General features: G+C 42.2%; 1 protein-coding gene and 1 long non-coding RNA gene across 2 annotated transcripts in view; both read left to right on the top strand.

The window, feature by feature from the left end:
- The window catches only part of si:ch73-22o12.1 (nectin-2), a 93,505-nt gene extending 72,792 nt beyond the window's left edge, over positions 1 to 20,713 (top strand). Inside the window, exons 7-10 of the mRNA XM_050047423.1 lie at positions 16,704 to 16,839; positions 17,017 to 17,074; positions 17,207 to 17,293; positions 19,001 to 20,713. Of these exons, the coding sequence (XP_049903380.1) occupies positions 16,704 to 16,839; positions 17,017 to 17,074; positions 17,207 to 17,293; positions 19,001 to 19,210 (491 nt within the window). The 3' untranslated portion in view covers positions 19,211 to 20,713. The remainder of the gene's footprint in view (positions 1 to 16,703; positions 16,840 to 17,016; positions 17,075 to 17,206; positions 17,294 to 19,000) is intronic.
- Positions 20,714 to 22,236: 1,523 nt separating this feature from the next.
- The window catches only part of LOC126392232 (uncharacterized), a 10,834-nt gene continuing 10,048 nt past the window's right edge, over positions 22,237 to 23,022 (top strand). Inside the window, exon 1 of the long non-coding RNA XR_007570156.1 lies at positions 22,237 to 22,460. This is a non-coding gene — a long non-coding RNA (uncharacterized LOC126392232). The remainder of the gene's footprint in view (positions 22,461 to 23,022) is intronic.

The following is a 23,022-nucleotide window of genomic DNA, read 5'->3' as shown; positions in this document are numbered from 1 at the left end:
TGATTTTTGTGGCACCAGGTGAGTAGGGAGGTGTTTTAGGATTGTTTCCTTTTCCCCAAGCTCAAAGGTTTCATCCAGGGGACACGTCTGGATGTGGAAGCATCAACAGGGCCGTGACGATGGAGCTAAAGAAAACATATTATATTCCATTTCTAGCAATATATCCCCCTAAATCCTACACACCTGACCTTCAAGGCTAATTGATAGTTGTTGTGAGCATTTATACTTGTGTTGTAATGTGTCTGTGTCACTCTGTGGTCACTTTGCAATTATACCTCTGATATGCCATTGGCCATGAAGTTTCTATGCCACTGTGCTGAGTTTCTGTGAAGTGCAGCTTCAGAGTTGATTAATTCCACTATGAAACACACATATTATATATGGCTAACTAGAGACAGTATAAAGCAGAAGTTCAAAATTCTGCTCCTTTATAACTCAACAGGCTCACAGTCAAAACAGCTGGCTTTTGATAGACACGTTTTCCCAACATTTAAAACCTGCTAATGTTATTAGCATAAGCCTTTGACATTCCCATTGCATAAATTAGCCTGGTGGCTAGTGGACCTTCCTCCACTCGTATAAATCACACACAAGACTTAAAATGCTGTTTCATGGGGTTTTTATTGTCTTCGCAATTTATTGTTAACTATCTGTAATATAGAATTAAATAAAAGCTTTGTTTCTACTGAGGGAAATGGCTTTCAGCTATGGTGTAGGGTATACATCTGAGCCTACGCCGTATAGTGCAGCGTTGAGTCAATGCAGAATTATAGGCTTTACAGCTGCTGTTTATTTATAGCAAATAGGAAATGTGGGCTTATTTCTTATTGATTAAATGGAAATGAATTTTCAAATATTTCTTTTTTGAATTAATAAATCTAACAAATATTTAACGGAATTTCATTACAGTAGTGTGGGTGACCTTAATGGAAATCAAACCTTTTAACTTGACATGAGTTTGTACCATTTTGAGCCATAAGAGGAACTGGATACATTTCTGCCCCAGGCTTCATCATCAATATTCCCTTCACTTACCTTCCTGGATATGGGCCACAAATGCCTATCTAATCAGGTAGTCTGTCTGGAGGTTGCTCATGGATTCAGAGCTAAGATCAGTAGATTTTCCCCAGTCCCCGACTTTGATCCTAATGTCTCATCCGCCCTCAGATCAAAATGTACATCCGACTGTTCCCTGCTGTTCCGCTGGGCTGCGCATGCACCCGCACACAGTCAGGTGTGCTTTGAAAGCTGAGCAGAGCAGACGGGTTTTTGAGCTAAGTTAAGCCAGGGATTAAGGAGAAATTTACTGCCCATCTAGGTGTGTGTAATAGTATCTATTTTTGACTCTGCCTTCAGAGAGAAATGCCTGGTTTTCCTCAGAAAGGCATCAAAACCCCTTGCATCATCCCCGGCTCTCCCTCGCTGCTTTCACACAGGTGCTTTTGTAATCCACACACCCTCACTAGACACTCTGAGTGCACGCTATGTATTCTCTCTATTTATAAGCATTTCTGCGTGGCTGTGTGTGTACATGCTGTCTGCACATGAGCTGTGTGTGTACATGCATGTGACTGACTTTGGTATGTGTGTTTGTTTATGTGTGCGTGTGTGTGTATGCTCCCTCTCTTCTGGCGTGCCTAACTGGCTCTGACACATCTGTGGCTTTTCCAGGCGAATCAGGGCCGGTGCCAAACTGCCAAGAAATCAATGCAACAGACTCCGCTCTCCTCCTTTTCCCCTCATATTCCTCCCTCTTCGTCTTCCTCACTCTGCCCCCTCTCCTTTTCTCTCTTGCTCTCTGTCTGTCTCTTCTCTTCTCTCTCCTTTTTTCTCCCTCTGTCTTGCTCAGAGCCCTTATTAAAAATGGAGTGAGTGTGTGCTGCATATTTAAAATGGTCATGGATGGATTTAAACGGCTGATGGTATTTAGTGTCTCCTCAGGGAGCTGCTATGAGCCCTTAAGCTGACTCCTCTGACTGGAGCCTGACTGGCTGGTGAGCACACACTAAACCTCTAATAATGACTTGTGTACACACAGTGAGCCCGGCGCATGCACGCACGCTCACACAAATAGGCAGGGCGTGCACACGTACACACACACTCATTATAACACACTCCGCTTAGTTGTGACAAGGACGCTAGTCACGTCCGTTAGCCATGGAATGGATGCATTGCGATGTGCAGTGTTGTGTGTGTGTGTGTGTGTGTGTGTAAACTTGTTGGTCAATAACTCATTAGTTTGCTTGCTTTGATGTAGCAGTGTGTAAATGTCTTTAACTGTATTTGGAGATACTCTTACGGGTTCACAGGCGTGTCTAAGTGCGCGTGTAAAGGCGTGTGCACGTGTGTGCCGGCGCTCTTGACAACAGTCAGGGTAGATGTCACACTGAGCCCCTTCAGGTCGAGCAGCAAGTGTTTCTGTCATGTTGTCTTTCATGCTGGCTTGGATTTGGGCTCCAATCTGCTCCTAAGTGTCCTTCACTGAAACACTATTGATTACCCCACACACTCTCAAACACTGAACATAAATACTTCTGCTGTGAAAACACACACGCAAACACACTGATAAACAGACGCCCCTGCACAGAGGAGAGGGCGGGAGCATCTGTAGAGGCAAAATGGGAGGTGGAGGAGATTGAAGAGTTTGGTAATATCTGAATATTTACATGTGCATAAAAGAGCATTTCCAATAAACTACATGCGCCTGCAACCATTTTGGGTTTAGAACAATGAAATCAGTGGCGTTGCCTTCAGCGCGTTCAATACACGGTGGAGGATGAGAATGTAGATGGATTTGTTCATTATTGATGCTGAGAAGGGTTTTAATGGCGGCTACTTGGCGTAATGTCGTTTGATGTGTGTACGGCAAGTTGATATCTTTCATCCGTGACTGGTGAAGATTGAAGCATGTCCATAAATGTGAATATTTGCATCTGTGCGCATGCATTACAAAGTGCATCAGTTTGGATGTTGATGTCTGTGTGCACTTGTGCTCTCCTGCTTGTGCAAGGCCTTGATGCATGCGTCCCCGCCAGCAGGCATGCTCACATGCTGCATGTGTTTGTTTTTGCACTTTAAAAGACACTAGCCAGTGAGTTACAGCGTGATGTTACGGTTGACAAAGCTGTGCAACAGAAACTATGATGAACTTCGGTACACATCTCTGGTTTCCAGCAGCAGTTTGTTTTTTTCCCCTGGATTTATATCCAGAGGCAAAGACTGATTTGAAGTGTAGTGAATGTGTGTAGTGAGTGTGTGTGTGTACATCTCATGTCAGAATATAGGTTGCATCCTTTTTGCCAATGCATAATTCACCATCCTCGCCAAGCAGCCAATCAACCGCATTTAAACACTGATGAAACCATTCTTTATTCCCATTCAGATAAATTGAACTCTGAACGCTTTCTTCTTCACCTTCCCATCTCTTACGTATTCTATTGTTGCTGTCCACCGCTCCCAGTGGCAATGCATAACTGAATGGCAATGGAGGATACGTCTTTCTTAATGAGGGTTTGAATTCAACTTCGGCGAGAGCGTAGTTTTTGGGTGTCTCGACAGCTCGCATTGTTGTGGTTTCTCTCCGGGGGCACGGGATGAAGAGGAAAGTGAATGAATGTGGAGAGCACGCAGGGCCATTATGGCTCTGTGTGTCATTAATCAGTTGCTGATGAGAGGCAGTTTGAGGGAGAGATGGGGTCTATTACTGCTATGGCACTCTCAGGACTCCGTGCGAGGCTCTTTTAGGCTGCCTACTTTGCGGTCAACAATACAGCAGGTACAAACACAGTAAACAACACTTGAAAGGAAATCATTATCCCAACAAAAAAGGAACCCACAACAATTTCTGCACGAGGATCATTAGTTTTATACGCTATCAAGCAGAAAGAGTGGGACATTTGCGACTTTTCTTGTGCCATACTTTTTCACTTCGATTTCTTTCCCTCCTCCTACACGTCTTCTACTTCTCCACCCTCCAGCTTGAATCCTCTATTCTCTTAGTTCTGTGTTCTTTTCCTATATGTTCTACACTGTCTTCCCTCCTTCGCCATCTCTGTCTCTTCCTCTGTGCGTTGTTTCCTCTCTGGCAGTCTATGTGAGGAACTTGGTAGGAGGGCGACATGAAGAACACTCTCATGTGAGTCGGCGAGAGTTGAGAGGAACGAATGAACTGACTCCACGTTTTAGAGAAAGAGGGAGGAAAGGAGCGGTAGCCAAGTCCTAGACGTAATGGTTTTTTTTTCCCCCTCTCATTATATCTAACATTTCTGTGCACCAGGCTGCTGAACTGATTGCGGTACACGCAGGCTATTACAGTGTGGCATCCTGGCAGTAAGGGAGAAATCTAAGAGGATAGCGGACTTTTAGGTTGTATGTGTGGCTGAGTTGTGGGTAATGAGGTGAGAGTCCCTTCTAGCCAGAGGTTAGCGGTGGTTAGGAGGGCAGGTAAACATACCAGCTGCTCCTGACTGCCTGGCCTCAAGGCCGCTGTGACACTGGTAGAGGAGGAGAGCGTGCTGTGGGGGGTTGGGGTGAGGAGTGCAGAAAAAGCAGGGCGAGAAGATGGATGGGAGGCCTAAAGGCATTGTGAGGTAAAATAGGTGGCTGGATATTCTCGGATTGCAACGTAGTGTGCTGTGAATTTCAGTATTTCCCTTTGGTGAGCAGGTTAGCTGCTAGTTACCTCATCCTATAATCTGTAATGTGATCTAAGAGATTACTATAATAGCCTGGTTACTCTCAGGTTTACACACAAACACATTTTCCTGTGTGTCACACTGTAACGTAGGACACCTGCTGCTTTTTGAAATGCTCTTTGAATTTCTCACTTTGGCTCTTACTGCAGGAACAGTTTGACATTTTGGGAAAGTATGCTTATTGGCTTTCTTGCAGAGGCTTAGAAGAGGAGATCAAACAGATTTCAAGTCTATACGCTAAGTATGGAGCTGTAAAGCCAAGATGTGAATAGCTTATCTTATCATCGAGAAGCAGTGGGAAAACAGCGAGCCTGGCTCTTTCTAAACGTGAAAAGCAGCTGAAGCTCAATAATTAACACATTATATCTTGTTTATTTAATCTGAACAAAAACACAAATGTAAAAATGAGAGCTTGTGGTGTTTTTTTGGGGTGTGACCTGGCCGGGTGCAGTGACTTCCCAGAAACTTGTCACCAGATCCTTCACAGAGGTGCTGGGAAGATGAAAAATAGAGATGAATTATAATAGTTACAGCACGTAACTTACTGTAAAACTATTATTTGTTGTTTTTTACATTTCACTTCCCTGTTTTTGTACAGATTAGACAGCTGAGTTTTTTATTGTAATTTGTGAGCTTTAGAGGTGTACTATTTTTACTTCCAGGGTAGCTTCTTCCCAGTCTTCATGCTAAGCTAAGCTAATCGCTACCCTTGGATGTTTGAAGTGGGTTGGGTAGTCAAAGTGTTGTCTACAGTAGGGCTGCATGATATTTCATTTTCACTGAAAAAATATATATAAAACTAGAAAGCACTCGGAGAGCGCAGACCTCCGCCAAGCAGCTTGGATTTCCCGCCATTCTATTATTTTATCCACTTCGCTTCAACCGATCACCACCAAAATTTTATCATCTGTTACTTGTCCCATTATCAGCCTTCCTTGAAAATTTCATCAAAATCCATTGAGAACTTTTTGAGTTATTTTGCAGACAAACAAACAGACAAACGGACTAACGCTGGCGAAAACATAACCTCCTTGGTGGAGGTAAAAAAGTGATGATGTGATTTTCAAATTTTATTTCATTTATTTTTTTCCTGAGGTCTGTACCAAACAAGCACATTCCCTCATGTCTAGAATATGATTTTTAGGCTGGGGCATCTCTGTAGCACCACAATGCTTTATTTATAATGGTATGTTGTGACATATTTTACCTTCTTCAAAAAATTGCAGCTCCAGCGATGTGGCTATTGCACTCGGCCATATTGCAATTTCGATAATATTTCAATAAATTGTGCAGCTCTAGCCTACTGTACATGTGGTTGTTTAAAGGGTTAGGCCGGATTCACTAAAGTCATACAATAACATAGGCAAACTAACCGATCGAGGCAGTCGTAGACCAGCAGCTCTCGTTTTCTGCGAGGTTTCACTTTCCTGTCGGAAAGGGCTGTCTCACAGCAAGGTAAAGCGCTAAAATATTCTTAATATAGGGTACACTTAAACTGATATTCCTTTGTAATTGGTGGGACTTTTTTTTTTAATTAATTTTGCTGCTGCCCCCCTCCACAGCAGTACATTGATTAGCTTCCATGGCTGTACTCCTGCCTGCTTCTCCAAACTGGGGGGCGTGCCAGCCGACAGCTTCTGTATGTAACACACTGACTATGGATAAGTGCAACCCCACCTCAAAAGATCCAAACTATCCATTTAACACACAGACATGAGAGTGCTATTGATCGTTAAATCTCACTGCCAGCAAGAAAGCAAATAAGTTATGTTTTTTTTTTAAAATGTCTCACTATTACTCACAATTTTTTAGTGCCAGGAAAAAAATCATTCTTATGTTTTATTCACTTTTAGTGGAATAGTGTGATGATTTTGTTTTCTTGTTTTGCACAATTCTGTTTCATGTTACCGAGTCAGTGGCAATTAAAAATTGAATTAATTCATTATTGTTTTGTTTTTTTTCACATGTGCATCCAGGGTTGGAAATTAACTTTTTTGTCCACTTGCCACTGTGGCAGGTGGATTCCAAAATCTAGCAGCCACTCAAGAGATTCCCATTGTTTTTTGGCTGGTGAGTGAAGCAAATCTAGCAGCCACTTGCATATTTTACCAGCAGTTGGCTGGTGGCTGGTGGCTGGTGCATAACATTTTTTTCATCGAGCTGCAGTTTGTTTTGTCATGTGATTTTGTACATTTTACATATCATGATGTAGGTTAATTAATTAGTAATGACATTGTGTTAATGCTTTCAACAATTATGTTAAAAAAGATTGCGTTCATAATTGAAATGAGAGACTTATTTTACCACAGCGTTTTACAAACCTCTACGAACATCATCACCTAGAGGTAGTCCTCTATGAATCAGAGCATAGAAGGTAGAATAATTTGTGTAAATATCATGACGATTATTCTGAGTTATTACAGAATTTATAGTAAAGTACAGTCATAAAAATAAACAGTATGTTCGATATACAGCATGTAGCATTTTAATACTACCACTTTAATTTTCGTACGGTTGTGTAATGTATCATAATTAGCTTAATGTGTTTGATATTTAAAAGTGCTAAAATGGGTTTAGACATTTAATGCGCTCCCATGGATGTGATGATAGTCTGACCTGTGCTTTTTGAGCACTTGTTACTCTTCTGTTAAGCTGTTTCCAGCTCTACCTGTTACCTCCCACCCTTGTTTGTGTGTGTGTGTGTGTGTGTGTGAGAGAGAGAAAGAAGTAGAACCAGAGTGCTGCTTGTAGTACAACAGATCATTCATGTCCTGAGTAGACAGCTACATTTGGCTAATGCAACCCCGCTTTCTCCGCTGGCTGCAGCCGACCACCTCAGTGCCAGTGTAAAGTGGACTGTAAATATTGACAGACAGACAGCAAGAGGCGAACAGCGACCTTGTCAGAGAGCGAAAGAAAGAGAGGGAGATGGCGGGGAGGGGATGATGGAGGCACGGAGAGGGGGATGAGATGGAGAGAAGGAGAGAGGGAGGGAGGGAGAGTGAGTTCCTGCCTTCTCCCAAGGCAACTGAGTGTGCTTTGATGCACTGTGGCAGGGAACACACTGTCTCCCCAGAGAGGGAGAGCAGCGTCACACACACACACACACACACACACACACACACACACACACACACACACACACACACACACCAAACAGAGTTTTCACATTACCACCACACAGCTTTTTAAAATGTCACAACGCATGCACACACACCCTCACACGCACACTCACAGTATGTACACTCAGACGCAGTGTCACTGACATGAATTTAATCCTCAGACAGTTGAAATGCATGAGGTTGAGCTCTGGAATCACAGTAGATTAGAAATGACCAGCATCACTGATCTGCCCAAACCAAAAAACCCTGGCAACAGCATCACACACACACACACACACACACACACACACACACACACACACACATGAAATTCAGTCAGCGTTTCCTTCAGTCACATCAGTAGAATCTGTCCTCCCAGAGCCGTTCAAGCTGGTCATGTTGTCCGAACAAGCGCAATCCATTTGATGTGATTTGTTTTGTGCTGAAATGAATTGTAATTGCATCATGAGTGCAGCTGAATAGTAAATGACAGTGATGGCGACGGTGATTGTGATAGTGGGTGTAGCGGGTCTTCAACTGCCATAAAATTAATGTCAGAGGTAGCTGCAGCACTCAACTCTGTAGCACTGGCATTGATTGTGAATAATTTAAGTGTGTGTGCGCGTGTGTGTGTGTGTGTTCGGGCCTGCAGCTCATGTATGTACCCTCTGAGTACAGCCACAAGCTTTTTTTCTTACTTTTTCTGCCCATTTTTGCTCACTCCTTCTCCCTCTCACTCTCTCTCATATTCTTCTCACTCCATTCTGTGCAGTTATCTACACGGTTGATTATTGGGTTACTGTATTACGAGAGACGTTTGGCAGGTGTACGCACAGCTCAGCCTGTGTCAATAGATGGATAGTGTGTGTGTTTTACCAAGTTAACCTCAGAATCTAAAGGCTAGGATTCCTCTTTTCTCTTAGTGAGCAATGAGATTACATGTACTGTTCTTTATCTTAATCTCTTTCAGAGGCCATCAATTCATTCGGTCCTAATCTCATCTCCAGGCACTCTGCTGTGTGACCGCGGTAGCCTTGTGTTTTCCTGTCCCAGGCGATGCCGTAACTCGTGTCTCAGCTCGAGTTCAAAAGGCTCGATTTTCGTTGCTGAAACTAAAGTTTCCGCTGACATCTTAAAAAACAACAAAGAAAAACTTGCCAATATTAAAAGGGAATACCAAATCAAAAAAAAAAAATGTTTGCTCCTTCAAAGACATTAATGGTGTTGGAGTGATCAAACGCTGTGGATTTATATAATTAAATAGACATTTCACACTTTACTAAAAAGCATACTGGAGAGTGACTTAAAAGATGTGTGGGAGGAAAAGAGGGGAAGATGACGTGCAGCAAAATTCACAGGCGGGACAGTCCCACACGTCACCATCATGTGTGGGAAGACGACGGCCTGCTGAGCCAACAGGACACCTCAGGCTTTGGATATTTTGGTCAACTGTCCCTTTTAAAAAGTCAAGCTAACCAATCAGGAATGAATTTGATCATCACCTACAGTAGGATTGTTTTTTGAGTGACCAGTGGTCTGCTAATCTCTTAAGCCAAGACCAACCACATGTATATGTCAACCTTTTCTCCAACGGGTCTACAGCACTCTGGAAGAGATAGAGATTTCTGATTTTAAGGTTGGCTAGTAGGCATCCATTTGTAGGTGTGTGTGCCTGTGTGTGTGCACAGATTTGTGGAAGAGGTCAGGAAGGGTAATAAAAACAGGCTTATCTCTACTCGTTAGGCACAGGAGATAAGAGATGCAGAGGGAGACGCTGCAGATTTGCGCTGTCGTATTACCGGGCCAAACAAGCGAATCCCAAATTACACCGGCGATGGAGCAGGATGACAGGAAAGAGGGATGATGGGAGTGAAGGAGGGATGGATGGATGGAAGGAGAGGGGAGGAGGCAGAGATAAATGCAGCGAAAGCCCGGCCTGTGCTGGGATGCTGAGGATAGGACGGCATGTTAACCTTAATCCCTTCAGGGAGAGGCGTAAACACACAGGAGGAGAGAACACGGGATTGAGTGGAAAAGAGAGGGATGTGAGATCTTTGTCTCCCCACTCGCTCCTTCATCCCCTCAGTGAGTGATCAGCCAGTTGCAGGCAGCAGCCGGGAAATCCCTCTGTACTTATCTGAAGCCAGCGTCTTAATCACAGCCTCCATCTCACTTGGCTCTTCCTGCTCCCCTCACCCTCTCTTCCTCTTTTGATCTGCCTCTTCTCACCTCCTCTCTCCTGAATGTCACTCACCCAAACTCCTCTGTTTGGACCCCCGTCATCTCAACTTGACTCATCTCTCAACGAATCCTCTTTCACTGAGCACCTCTCCCCATTTCAGCTTTCCTGTCAGTGACTCATATGCGCTAAGTTTTTCAAGGAGTGCTGATCTGTCTCCTGATTTTTTTTTCTTCCCCCCTCTGTAAAGTATTTTGAGACAGAAATGAAGAGAACAAAGGTAATACCGAAAAAAAAACTCTCGCCACTGCGGCCGGTATCCAGCCATGCATCTGAAAGCTCCAGAGATTCTGGTGGTATTTCCAACTTGCTGAAGTGGGTCTGGGGTAATTTCAGACAGTTTCAGCCAACCATCCAGGCTCATCTCCTCTTCCTGCACTCCCACTCCATCCTCCCTCCCCCCTCTGTGCCCCGTGGGAGAGTGGTGGTCTATGGTTGACTAGCTTGGCCAGGCAGGCAAGGGTGAGCAATGGAGGGCTTACATATAGGAAGGGATAGATGTGTATCTGACTGGAAGGGCCTGCATTGATCTGCTGACAGAGATGGAGCTGACCTTTAACTGAGTTTGGACCATCTTCGCATTCACAGTAAAGAAAAAAACAGCACACGGTCAGACTGGGTATAGAGAACTACTCTCCAATAAAACCTGTTGTTATTTTGTGCTTGTTTTTGTGTCTGTTCTCATGTATGTAGATGTGTATTTGTGGATGCATGTGATGTTTGTCTGGAAAGGAACGGCAGCAGGGCAAAGGGCACGCTGCAGACCAGTGTGTTTGTGTAAAGATGTCAGACTGAGTGATGAGGATACAGCAGAGGATGCCAGCTGCTTCTTAATACAACATCGTGTGAGCGCGTGCGCAAGTGTGTATTTTGTGTTTGCACTGGTTTACGGCCTTGATGCACTCTATATGTGTGGGTTAAGTGCATGTCTGGTTGTATGTCCTTGGCAAAGAGCTGCGGGGATTTAAACAGGGCTAGCGGGCGCACACACACACACACACACACACACACTCCTCTCTCTCCCCTCTGTCTGGGATGTTTCATTAGTGCAAGACATGGCTGGTGTCCAGGGCCAACACAGAGGGCACGCTCTCGAGTCAAGTCATTCACACACAAGCACCGCCACCTCAATCCTTAAAATTGGCTTCTTTTCCTGCAGCTCGCTCTTCTCTATCAGAGGTTATCGGAGAGGAAGGAACAGCTTTCTACCTGAAACCTCCTGAGTGAAAATGACTTTGGTTGGATAATGATGCCTGTGAGATAAAGCAAAAGAAGAGGGGAGGCTGGGGGGGTGCTCCTATAGAGTTTCAAAAAAAAATCCCAGGAGGCAAAATGGAGGAGGGAGCGAGCGGTGTGATGATAAACAGACACGGCATTGGAATGAGGAAGCAGTAACACAAAAACACTAGAAAGACCGGGCAGGTATCAGGTTTAGAATGAATGTGCCCCGTAGCGTTTGGTGCTTTGGTTTTAAAGCGACACAGCACCACCATGTGGCAGATGGTTTACACGGCATACATTTGAATTCATGTGAGTAAATGCTAAATTTCAGCTGCAACAGTTGGTAATCTAATAGAGCCTAAGTGCCTGCTACTAAATCACATCCAGTCTGTCTCTGTTGCTTCAGTTTTTGTGAAGACACCCCGGCCTTTTATATGTCTGTGTTTTTCTATGCAAATTACCCTTCAATGCCCATGAAATTGCTTAATGGAAAACATCCCTCCGCAGAACCATAGAGACTTTGAAAATGCCACAGTAAAATGTTCTCCACACTCCTTCATGACAGTCCTTGTAAAAAATCTGACTAATTATTTAGCATTGCTCATTTTAAAGTTCACATTCTTTGTTCTTTTATAACCCAAAGTCTGAGTTTTATGGGCGAGCTGAAACAAAAGTATGTTTTACAAGCTCATTGTTAGACACTTTTAAGATTCGGACTGTTGCATGAATAATTAGCTTTCATTTCCTGCAGTTGAGCTGAGCCTGATTTTTTTTTCCTCTGGCATAATAGTTGCTTGTCCTCCTCTATTTATTACAGGAATTATCAATAAACTTTTTGTTGTAAATCTGGCCTTGGGTGATGTTTACAGCATCACAGTATTATTACAGTTGTTTATTATTGGTACTACTCTCAATCAACTATCTTTATATAAAACTCAATTTTGTTTTTAATGCACTTATGCTGTTTCTATGTGAAAGCTGGGACAGGCAGAAATCTGGAAATGACCTAAGCCCCTCCCACAATGCAACCACAGGCACATCCATGTGCATGTGCATACATTAACCCAGTGTTTCCCATACATTAATTTATTTAATCCTATTTCATTGTAGAGCTGCAGCTAATCCATTCAGCTCCTCCTTGCCCTGCTCTCTCTCTGTTTATCAGACCACAAATGAGACAAGAATTAGCAAGCTAAGGTTAGCCACCCCAACGTCCTCCTGTGCCCTACACCGTTGTGGACTGTTTCCCCATCTGGGGGGGAGCGAGGCTGAGAACACACTGTGTTTCGAGGCTCTGGCTAATGTTAGCTAGACTGACATAAAAATGAACATGAAGCCACAGCTGTGAACCTTTGGGTGGCGGTTAGCAGAAAGCTAAGCTATTAGCAGCATTTTCTGTCCGTCTCTGAAAGGCTTTGCTGTTATTTAAACGTGTTATCTTGTTTTCGCCAGACTCTTTTTGATAAGTACATTTTCCTTTTTTGGATTGCTGTGCAGTGTAGGCAGTTGTTGCCAATGGTGGAATAGCAACTTTCTCTGCAGGATTTTCCACCATTGAATCAGGCTATCGCCAAAGGGATGTGCACATGCATCTACATTTATAGAACAGCCAATAGGAACGCCCTCTCTTTGAAATGACTCGTGATTGGCCAAAGTCTCCACGGACTATCAATCAATCAATCAATCAATCAATTTTATTTAGCCCAATATCACAAATCACAATTTGCCTCACAGGGCTTTACAGCATACAACATCCCTCTGTCCTTTGGACCCTCACAGCGGATAAGGAACTAGAGTCCTGAAAACAGAGCCAAGAGCAGGTGCAGAAGTGTAGTTTACGCTCAGTCCACTTGAATGACAAAATGCTCAAAGTTAATTATGGGATTTGTGTCCAAGGATGCCAAAATGAAACTGCCTACCCCAGCTTTAAATCTACTATATGTAGGCCCATACCATACTCGCACTGTATTAGAATACTGACAAAAACACAGCCTGTTGTGCAATACATGTTATTCAAATCCAGTTTATACAGAGCATGCCTTACTAACAAAGCTACTGTGGTTCTTATAATACGTAGACGGTACTCAGTGCAAAAGTATAATTCATATTTGTTTTGAAACTTGAGAATGAAACACACAGTGTAAATAAAACACATATTCCATGTATTAGGGCCGTGGCAGTTTGTGTCCCTCCAGAAGCAGAAAACTACTTTAGATGCAATGAGGGCACCACATGTTGGTTTTTCAGCGCTGGGGGAAAAAACAATGGAAAACTTATTTGTACCCCACAGAATAAATCCAAACAACATAATTAACTCAGCTCACCCCATCAAAAGAAGATTTTCTATTTATTATATCCAGGGAATCCTTTTGTTTCATTGCTGAAAGAGCTGGAAAGCTCAGTGATTATCGTTCTGACTCTGCAGATTAAGGTGCATATTGTGCTTTTGATATTGAAGGTTCAGATTGTCTTTGATTTTTTTTCTCTTAAATGTCATGTCTTTCATTTTGTTTTCACTTTTCGAAATTAATGTTTGTGAAGTCCATTGTGTAGATGGTTCACAGAGACCTCCAAATACGGGCTTTATGAATTGGCATCACAAAAAGCATAAGGGAGAGGAAAACCAAAGCTTGAGTACAACCTGGGCCAACGGTGAAAGATGATGTGTTCGGCTATAATGAGTGGCGAAGAAAGAGATGATCATTGGGACAATTTTGCCTGTGCGAAAGAATGAAAATTATTTTAGAACATATTCAAAGTAGTCTATTGTTAGAGGAGAATTGTAATTAGAGGACTAACAACATTCAATCATGACCCTTCCAATTACGAGGACCAGAGTTTGTTCTCATCAAATGAGCTTCAGATCCTCTCTGCCCTTTAACGCCCCCTCATTAGCATAATCTCCTGGGATTTCGGGGGGGGGGGGGATAATGAGCCGGGTTGCACCTTCCGTAAACACAGAGTGTGTGCGTGCGTGCGCTGTGTGTGTCGGCTCATGTTCAGTGTGGTCATGGTTCATTAGTGGAACCTCTGCATGATTCCTCTGGTTCATCTTAATCACCCATGTGACTCAACGCTCTAATCAAGACCCTCTTTGTACTTCAGCATTGGTCGTCACCGCACACACGCACACACACATTTATAAAGTCATCCTCATCACTGAGTCTCTTTTTTCTGAGGCCACCCTTAGTCATGGGTCTGACAGTGTGGAGTAAATTAACTTATCTAACATGCAGTCATGCTCTATATTTCTTTTAATTAATGTTTGTTAAATCAGAGGCTCCCAACCTGGAGGGCAGGGCCCTTACAGGAGGTCACAAGAGAAATCTAAGGGATCTAAAGCTTGCATGAATAACGTATAAGACAACTGCAAACAACAGTGGAGGCAGGACCTTGTTCTTTCTTATGAGAGTTGCTCGGCTGCATGTGATTTTATGAGAAGTGTCAGGTTATTTAATTATTGTAGCTTAATGTTGCTGCACTCGCTGCTGGTGTTTATAGATTTTTTTATTTATTGTCGGCCGTTTTTGTCTGAGTTTTGTCTCTTCTGGTTTATTATAGTAAGGCTGAACTGATTTATAATCAGCTGTAGCTTTGTACAGGTTGCCCTCTATAGAAATGGAATTTACTGTTGGTTGGGACATAAGGGGTCGTGTTGCTGATGTCGTTCTACTAGTGTGTACATAGACATTTATTGCAATGTATTTTGTAGCCTAAAGTTGCCATCCCCGGTTTCCCTTTTAAAAATTGAACGCAGTAACTACATTTTAACTGACCTACTTTTTACTTATACTTAAGTTAACTCTTACATAAGTACTTATGCTTTTACTTGAGCACAATATTCTAGTACTCTTCCCCCCCTCTGAATCTTACCCAAATCGTCTGCAGCCATGGAATAGAATTTCCTTTAACCCATCCTCCTACCTGCTCCGTCTCAGGCTCACTGTAATGAGTGACAGTAGGAATATAACTCTGGGTTTGGCTGTTAAGGGCTACTTAAGTGTTTGTACAGGGAAGTTCATGCCCTTCCAAACAATGTTATCGCTTATTTACAGGGGTCTCTTTTACAATGTTAGTCTATGGGAAAACTCTTCTTATGGCCCATAGCATCACATGACGGACCTGGAAGTTGTAATTCTATGATGTCAAACTGGCTTCAAAGCCCAGCGCTGTTCTTGTGTCCAGTTCTGGATACTAATGAACAAAATAGGAAAGATGAGGGAGCATAGTTCTGCTTCAACTTTATCTGACTGTGAGTGAGTGAGCGTTGGGGTTCTTAAAGGTGTGCTATGCAGGATTCTCGGTTACTGTTTGTAAGCATGCTCACCAGTGATCATGCTTACAAACAGTAAGCATGCTCACCAGTGAACGTAAAAGCAGATCCCAAATTCACCCTTGTTTGGCATTTCCCCTCACTATATTGCCTTTTTTTCGTTGCTTACAGTCTTGTTTTTCTTAGGAAAATTTGCATTCCCAAAGCTTTAGCCTCCTCCTATGGCCTTCTTCTTGTTCTACTTTTAAAAAATGAAACGAGATGATCGATACCTATCTCATATCTATTGGTTCTGACTGTTGCCAGGCAACTAGCAAATACTCCAGGATAGCAGGTAATAAATAATCCAGCCCATAACTTTCTTAAAACATATCTTTTGGTATAAATTAAGCAGACAAGATGCTACATGTTAATGAGTGAGCTTTGGAGGTGCTGGGAGGAAGATTTTGTTACTGATGGACAGAACCAGACAAGCTGTTTTAAATCTTTGCACTAAGCTAACAGGCTGCTGGTTGTAGCTTCATATTTAACAAACAGACATGAGAGTGGTATATTCTATCTAACCCTACGCCAGAAAGCGAATACCCGGGAAGCATATTTCCCAAAATGTCAAACCAGTCCTGAAATTGTTGCTTTTTCTTGTGAAGTTTTGGATAGTTGAACCTCCTCTGACATAAAACACTGAGTTGAATGTAACAATCTGAATCATTGATGGAACTCCTCACAATTTATTGACATAGCAGTATACAACAAGTGATAAGAGGCTCTGAGTCGATTTATTTTGAGGGTTTATAAGGCCATAAAGGTTGTAAACTATTGCGTTATTATCTAAAATGTAAGGCTGTGTTATGGATTAGACTTTAGCAGTGCCCTCCAGTTAAAGAGAAAATTCACATCCACTTCTGGGGTATCATTTATAAACTTTGCATACGTACAAAATGAGGCATGAAAGAGGCGTACGTCACTTCCCACGCAGAAGTTGTGATCTATAAAATCAGACTTGATGGGAGAAACTTTGACCCACGCTTAGGAACATTTTGGAGACATGAAACTGGCAATGCAGATGGTGAGGTGGAAGCCTGATTGTTATTTTTAGAGTAGATCCTACGCATTGTTTTATAAATGAGACCCCTGATCTTGTCTAATTGTATTTTCTTCTTCTCGTCTTTTTCCAGGGACTCGTCTTCCAATGAAGGGTGCCACAACAGGCAGCATTGTAGGAGCCATCATTGGAGTCATAGTACTCTTGGCCATCATTGGAACAGCTATAGCGATGTACCGCAAACACCGCAACAATAAACTCAACGGAGAGTGAGTGTCTTTTTGTGTCCTGTTGTTTGAATGAGTGTGGATGACTTCAGTTCACCTCACTTTTATTTTTTCATGTCTGAATGTTTGTTCTGTAAATTGGTCCATTAGATGAAATGCCACGCTGCATGTCTCATATTTTTGTGGCTCACTGGTCAGCTGTGTGTTTTTGTGTTTCAGTGGTCCACCCAAGTACAAGCCCCCTCCCCCTAAGAAGACCGAGAGCTCCGCTAACAGAGTGAGTCACACCATCGACAAAAGCCTGCAACACAGTATAATAAACCAGACAACAGTGTCACATTGTTCTACACAAGACAACGTTAACAGATTCGATTATATGTTATAAAATATCTGATGTGTGTGTCCTCAGCAACCAAACACAACTAATGTCCCAATGACCGAGGACAGACCGCTGCAGGACCAATACTACTCCACCCAGAGTGCCGAGCCAGTCACGGTAAGAGAACATGTTGGTTAAAAATGCAGAGGTGACATACACTCCATGTACTGCAAGTAAGATGTACATTATTCATTATGTTTTTTCTAACTGAGAATGCACAGCTCAGTGTGGACCAGTGTGAGTTTCTACCAACATGTAAACATGTCACACAGCTCTCCTTCACTATGCCATGCTTTATTCACAAAAACATTTTATCTCACCATTAACAAGATGGTGTCAGAGTTTGTTTCTGTTTTTTATTCATTAATTACAACCACTTCTGTGCTTTTGCTGGGTGTCTGAAGGTCGTTATAAAGTCTTAAATTCAATTTTAGGCCTTAAAATGTTGGTAAAAAATCTTAAATTTGAATTTGTGAGGTCTTAATTGCCACAGATGCTTTATCTAATTTAATTCAACCATATTTTAATTTCTTTTTGTCAAATTGAATCAAGCTCTTCTGTGTAAAAGTCCAAATTTGTGATATTACAAATCTTTAAACCTGCCACTGAACCTAATACTTTATACTCGTGCTTACCTGTTGGTAAAATTTAGATCAACCTAACTCACTCTAATAACAATATTTCTACATAAAACCTACCTCTGTATGATACCACATACATGTATGGCTTACTTTTAATAAGAAAATGCTGATTTTGTCCAACAGTCAACCTTAAATTTGATTAAAAATGATGTTGAAAACATCTTAAAAAGCATTAAATTTAAGTGTCTGATCCCTGTAGATGTCCTGTTTTTGATTCATCCATGTTATTATATGTTTTGCAGCCAAGTCTTGTCAGCCTGCAGAAACATCACTTCACAGAGGGAGCAAACACCCTAGAATACACTGTCATGTAACACCAAACAAATTTTAAATAATGCAGACCTTAATTATTATGCAGTGTTTAATTAAAGCTTTGCATGTTGCTCGAAGTGTAATACATTTGAATTCTATTTTAAGATGATTAAGGCAACACTGCGGTTAAGGGTTTAAAAGTTTCATTAAAAAACTCCACATTCAGATAACCAACATTCATTTATTCCATCTGTAGCCAGTTTATGAATTCATGGCTAAATAAGGTGTGTATTTAATTAATTTTATTTTTACCCTTTCAGTATCCCATCACCACTGAAATTAGGAGGATTGTGGGAGAGCTGCACTCTCATTGTTTCACACAAGAGTATCTCAGATCAGCCTGATGCTCAGACTCAAAGGCCATTTAGCAAATCAGGGGTCTGGAAACAGGCTAATTTCAGACACCACTGACTGGAGTCTGATAAAACTTTGGGTAATGGTGTGTGTCACTGCACAGCTGCAGTCGTTTTAGGAAAACACTGATTAGTTTGAGGAGGACAAAATAACAGTGGTCCACTTAATAGGTTTTGCCAAAATGTGACGGAGTGATGCAGTACTTGTTTTTGTTTTTTTTCCAAAATTTTACTCATCAGCATCGGGGGAGCATTAAACAATTCATTTGATATCAATAACTGAGCAGTTCAAATTCAAACCATCAGAGGCAGATACATCTTTACCTTAAAAGAAAACTGCTGTATCATGTTTTCGCCTTTCAGAAACTAATCAAAGAAAACCTGAGTGCAAAAACGCACTGTGCACCAGAGGCTTAGTAGAATGAGTCTTGAGTAGAGACACAGTATGTACTATTGATTCACCAGGGTAGAAATGTCATCATACATGAAGGATGACATCTTTACTGCTTTCCTGGCAGGACCTGGATGCTTACCATGATGACAATGATGATTATGCTGGAGACGACAGGGCGCACTATTACTCTGCTGCCCCCTCAGGCTGGGATGATCCGGGAAACAACGAGGTCCCGCCTCCTTACATGCGCACTGACAGCGACCCCCAGGACTATCATCAGGGCCCCAATGTCAACCGCGGGGACAGCTTTGTATCGCCTGCCATGTTTGTGTGAGAAGACACAGAGGAGGCGGGCGTGTGTGTCTGTATGTAAATATGTGTGAGTGCATGACTGGGTGAGTGAACATTTCTGCAGTCTCACATGAGAAAGAGATAGATAGAAGTCTGTGAATGCAAAGTGTGAGGACTTGTGAATGTGAATTTTATGCTTAGCTATGAATTTTCCTGTTTTTGCTATTTTGTCAGAGGATATTTGTGTGTGTGGTCTGTGCTATGAAATAATCGGGTTCAGCTGTTTGTTGCTCCTTTAGAGAATTTCATCATTTTTAAACCCTGATCAGCTTGAGCCAGCAAGATATAAAATGTTGTTACTGTACTATATTCACAGCTGTATCATGCAGCTACAGGGATATCATGAAACTGTTATTCTTAAACTGTAGATAAGTCGAAGACACTGTTGTTTTAAATGCCATGTGCTCTGTGTAAATGTAGCATCACAGGACATGAACACATTTTAAGTACACTGTTGCGTTGCATGAGCGTGAGCACATTTTAACACTGAACAGCCTTGCATTATTGAATGTCGCGCTATCAGACACATTGTGGTTACTCACATGCATAGGTTAGGAGAAGCACAATGTGCGGGTATTACATGTTGCCTCTGTCTGGTTGTATCTGTCTGCTGCGGTTGGTTTACAAACCCAGCTGGCATGAAGTCGGTGTAAAACAGGCACCCTGTGGAGAAGCTATTAGCTGCAGTTAATCAGGCAGCACAGAGACTCGCAGACTGTGATGACATCAGGGTTTAAACTGCAGTGAGGGGGTTAACTGCTGCAGGAATACTATTTTTGTCTTAATGTTTGATTTAAATAGATCATTTTGTGTTTTTTTTGCATCTTTGCCTTCTGTGTGAAAATTCAGTGACGCTCGGCACAGCTCAAATGAAAGGGAACATAACCTGTCTATAGCTACTGACGGATGGAACTTGATTAGCCTGTAGCCTTATAACTGTAACGTGCTTGTTTTGTTACTTGCATCCTTTCTTTAAACCATAGCAGAACACTTCTCAGTTGCTCAATCAATGAGAGGCCTCAGTGATGTATTTTTCTGGGATATCTGTTACTTTAAAAAACTTTTGTGCCTGTTTTTTTTTTTTCACTTTGCCTACCGGCATGCTCAGATGGATTAGGATAAATCTGGATTATGTCCATGAAATCTGTGGCAATTCATCTCTCTAGTGGAGGATTAGATAGTTCTTTATGGAGTTCAGACACAGAGCCTGCTAGTATACTGATATGTCCGTCCATTATCAGGGTCAAGGGTTAAACAGGTCAAGAATACTTAGTATGAAATTTGTCTGCTCCGTCATAAATCCAAAGGTGTCTCTCTGTATGTGTTAGTGCCAACCAGTGTATTGTATCAAATCGCCTTTTGAGAAATGTGATCTATTTTCTTTTTTGCTGAATGATGTTGATTTTAATCTGTTTTGTTTTATTTTGAATTATATTCTAAAGTCATTTTGTCAGTTGATTCAATAAACATTTAAACTGTGATCAGAGACATTAATCCCTTCATTCTTTGCAGCTGCAGATACTTTTCACCTCAGCTGTAATTCCTCTATTTCACCACACGGTAGCAGTATGGACTGATATTATAGGAGGGTTCAGCACTACAGAGAGTCACATGCATGACTAGTATGTGCTTACATCTGAATATTTTGGGAGACATGGGTGCTTCATTTAAGAGTAAGTATTGTCTCTTCACTACATTTATCAGTAAATCATAAGGGAGAGTATAAACACAAAACTGCAGTTAGACTGCAGCTGCAGTACCTACAGATGTCCATGTGAGGGCTCTAGATTTTAAAGGCTGAAACAGCAAGAGGCTTTAGCTCACCTGATATAGTGGCAGGCACTTGTTCCCTGCTTCCTCCCCTCATGTCTGACTCATCTGTTTCTATCTTGAGCTGCATTTCCTCCAATCCCGTACTCACAGTCCATGAAAAAGTCGGCTGGCACTAGAAGAGGGCCATTTTTAAATCACCGTGATTCATTTCCATCACTGAGACTGCACCAAAGGAGCCAAAATGTGCAGTCTTATGGATGCAGAATATAAAGAGTACATTCACCACCTCCCTGCACCACTGACTCATATGTTCAAACTGCTTGTGTCTTGCAGCTTATCCATATTAACTGGGTATGGAGTGCAGCAGTGTCCTGAATGAGGCAGGTTTGGTGCAGATTCGCCTCTCGTACTGCAGATGAAGGTGAGGCCTGAGTAGCAGCTCACCATGACTCTGCAGTTTGCTCCCTGCCTGTATGCTGATCACACAGGTAGACGGGGGATTCTAAGAACTGAATGTGTAAAGGGTTTACTGCTGACATAATGTTTTTTGCAACCGAAAGCCATTCAAGGCTTTAAACCAAGGTTGACTCACTCCGCAGAAAATCTGAAAACTCACTGCTCAAACCAACATGATAACTCTGACTTTCACTCCAAAGATGGCTCCTGTGAGCGTTGTTATTTATTTATTGATTCTAATTTTAATTGAGCTGCAGTATCCTTTGCTGACTTTGCAATGTACATTAAGATACCCACTATATAAACGCCTGGATCAATAGATATGATCTGGGAATCCAGCCGGAGTTGTTACTCTCTCTAATGGCTCTGTGTGTATTGATCGAAGGGATGTTACACTGGTATGGTGGGAATGCACACACTGTCAATGGAGTACTTAGACGTACAGAGAGACAAAGAGGAGACACTGAGATTCAATAAGTTAGTTTAAAGTATTTTTCGAGGATCAAAAAGCGTTATAGTAGTCATGAAGGGAAATTGTTCTCACGCTTCACTGTGTTACTTTGCTGTAAACTAGCAGTGATCTGTGCAGTTGCAGCATTATGGGATTAACAGACTTTGTGAATCGGTAGCCAGGTAATGAGTGAGGAAGACGGCACAGAATAAACCTCTCATGCCTTCAATGCTGCTAAGCTGGTTAAAAATAGAGGCAGAGGAGAGGGATTGGGAGAATCGGCATGGACAGAAAAGATGAGGGGGTTGGAGGAAACGGCTGATTTGACTCCCAGTAAAGTAGGTGATGAGGGATTTATCAGGTGACCTTGACTGTCAGGAGAGCAAATGTGTGGCAATGCAAGACACACAAAGAAACATGCAACATGCATCTACCTTGATCCTGAGAGCTCTCTGAGCCACCAGCGACCTGGCCTGATGGACAGACTCTACCCAGACTTATCATGTGTATGACAGTGATGAGCATGTTTGGCTGCATGCTATTGGCTTGGTTGGTGAGTAGAGACACATACACATTTATAAACACAGGCCTGATGTAGCCTGACAAGGCTGAGGACACCTTGGATGACCTTGAATATCTATTCTAGGAAGTGGGAAGTAATACAGATTAAAGCATGTTAGAGCTCAGCAGCAATTTGACAAAGCTGGATCATATTTTCTCCAAACAGAATAGTGATAATTTGGTTCAGTGCTACAGCACTCTTAACATGTACATCTAAACCTTCAAGAGCTTAAAGGAGGATGACATGAGCATGTGGCCTCATGGAGACAGAATGTGTGTGTCTGTAGTTTTTAATGTGCTAATAGGAAAAACATAAAGTAGCTGTTTAAAGGTGCAGTGTGTGAGATTTAGGGGGCTTTAGTGGCATCTAGCAGTGAGAATTGCATATTGCAGCCAGCTGAAACTTCTCCTGGTTAGAATTCCTTCAGTGTTCATTGTTCAAGGTGTTTTTACCAGGAGCCAAATTATCCGCAGAATTCCAAAAAAAACAGAATAAAGCAGTTTCATGTTACAAAGCAGTGTGTCTCCAATGCTGTTCGGCATGTCTCAGATGG

Source organism: Epinephelus moara, chromosome 6 (assembly GCF_006386435.1).
Source record: "Epinephelus moara isolate mb chromosome 6, YSFRI_EMoa_1.0, whole genome shotgun sequence".
NCBI classification, from domain to species: domain Eukaryota; kingdom Metazoa; phylum Chordata; class Actinopteri; order Perciformes; family Serranidae; genus Epinephelus; species Epinephelus moara.
Note: the sequence above shows the minus strand (reverse complement) of the source record. Positions and strands in the feature narration are given on the sequence as shown.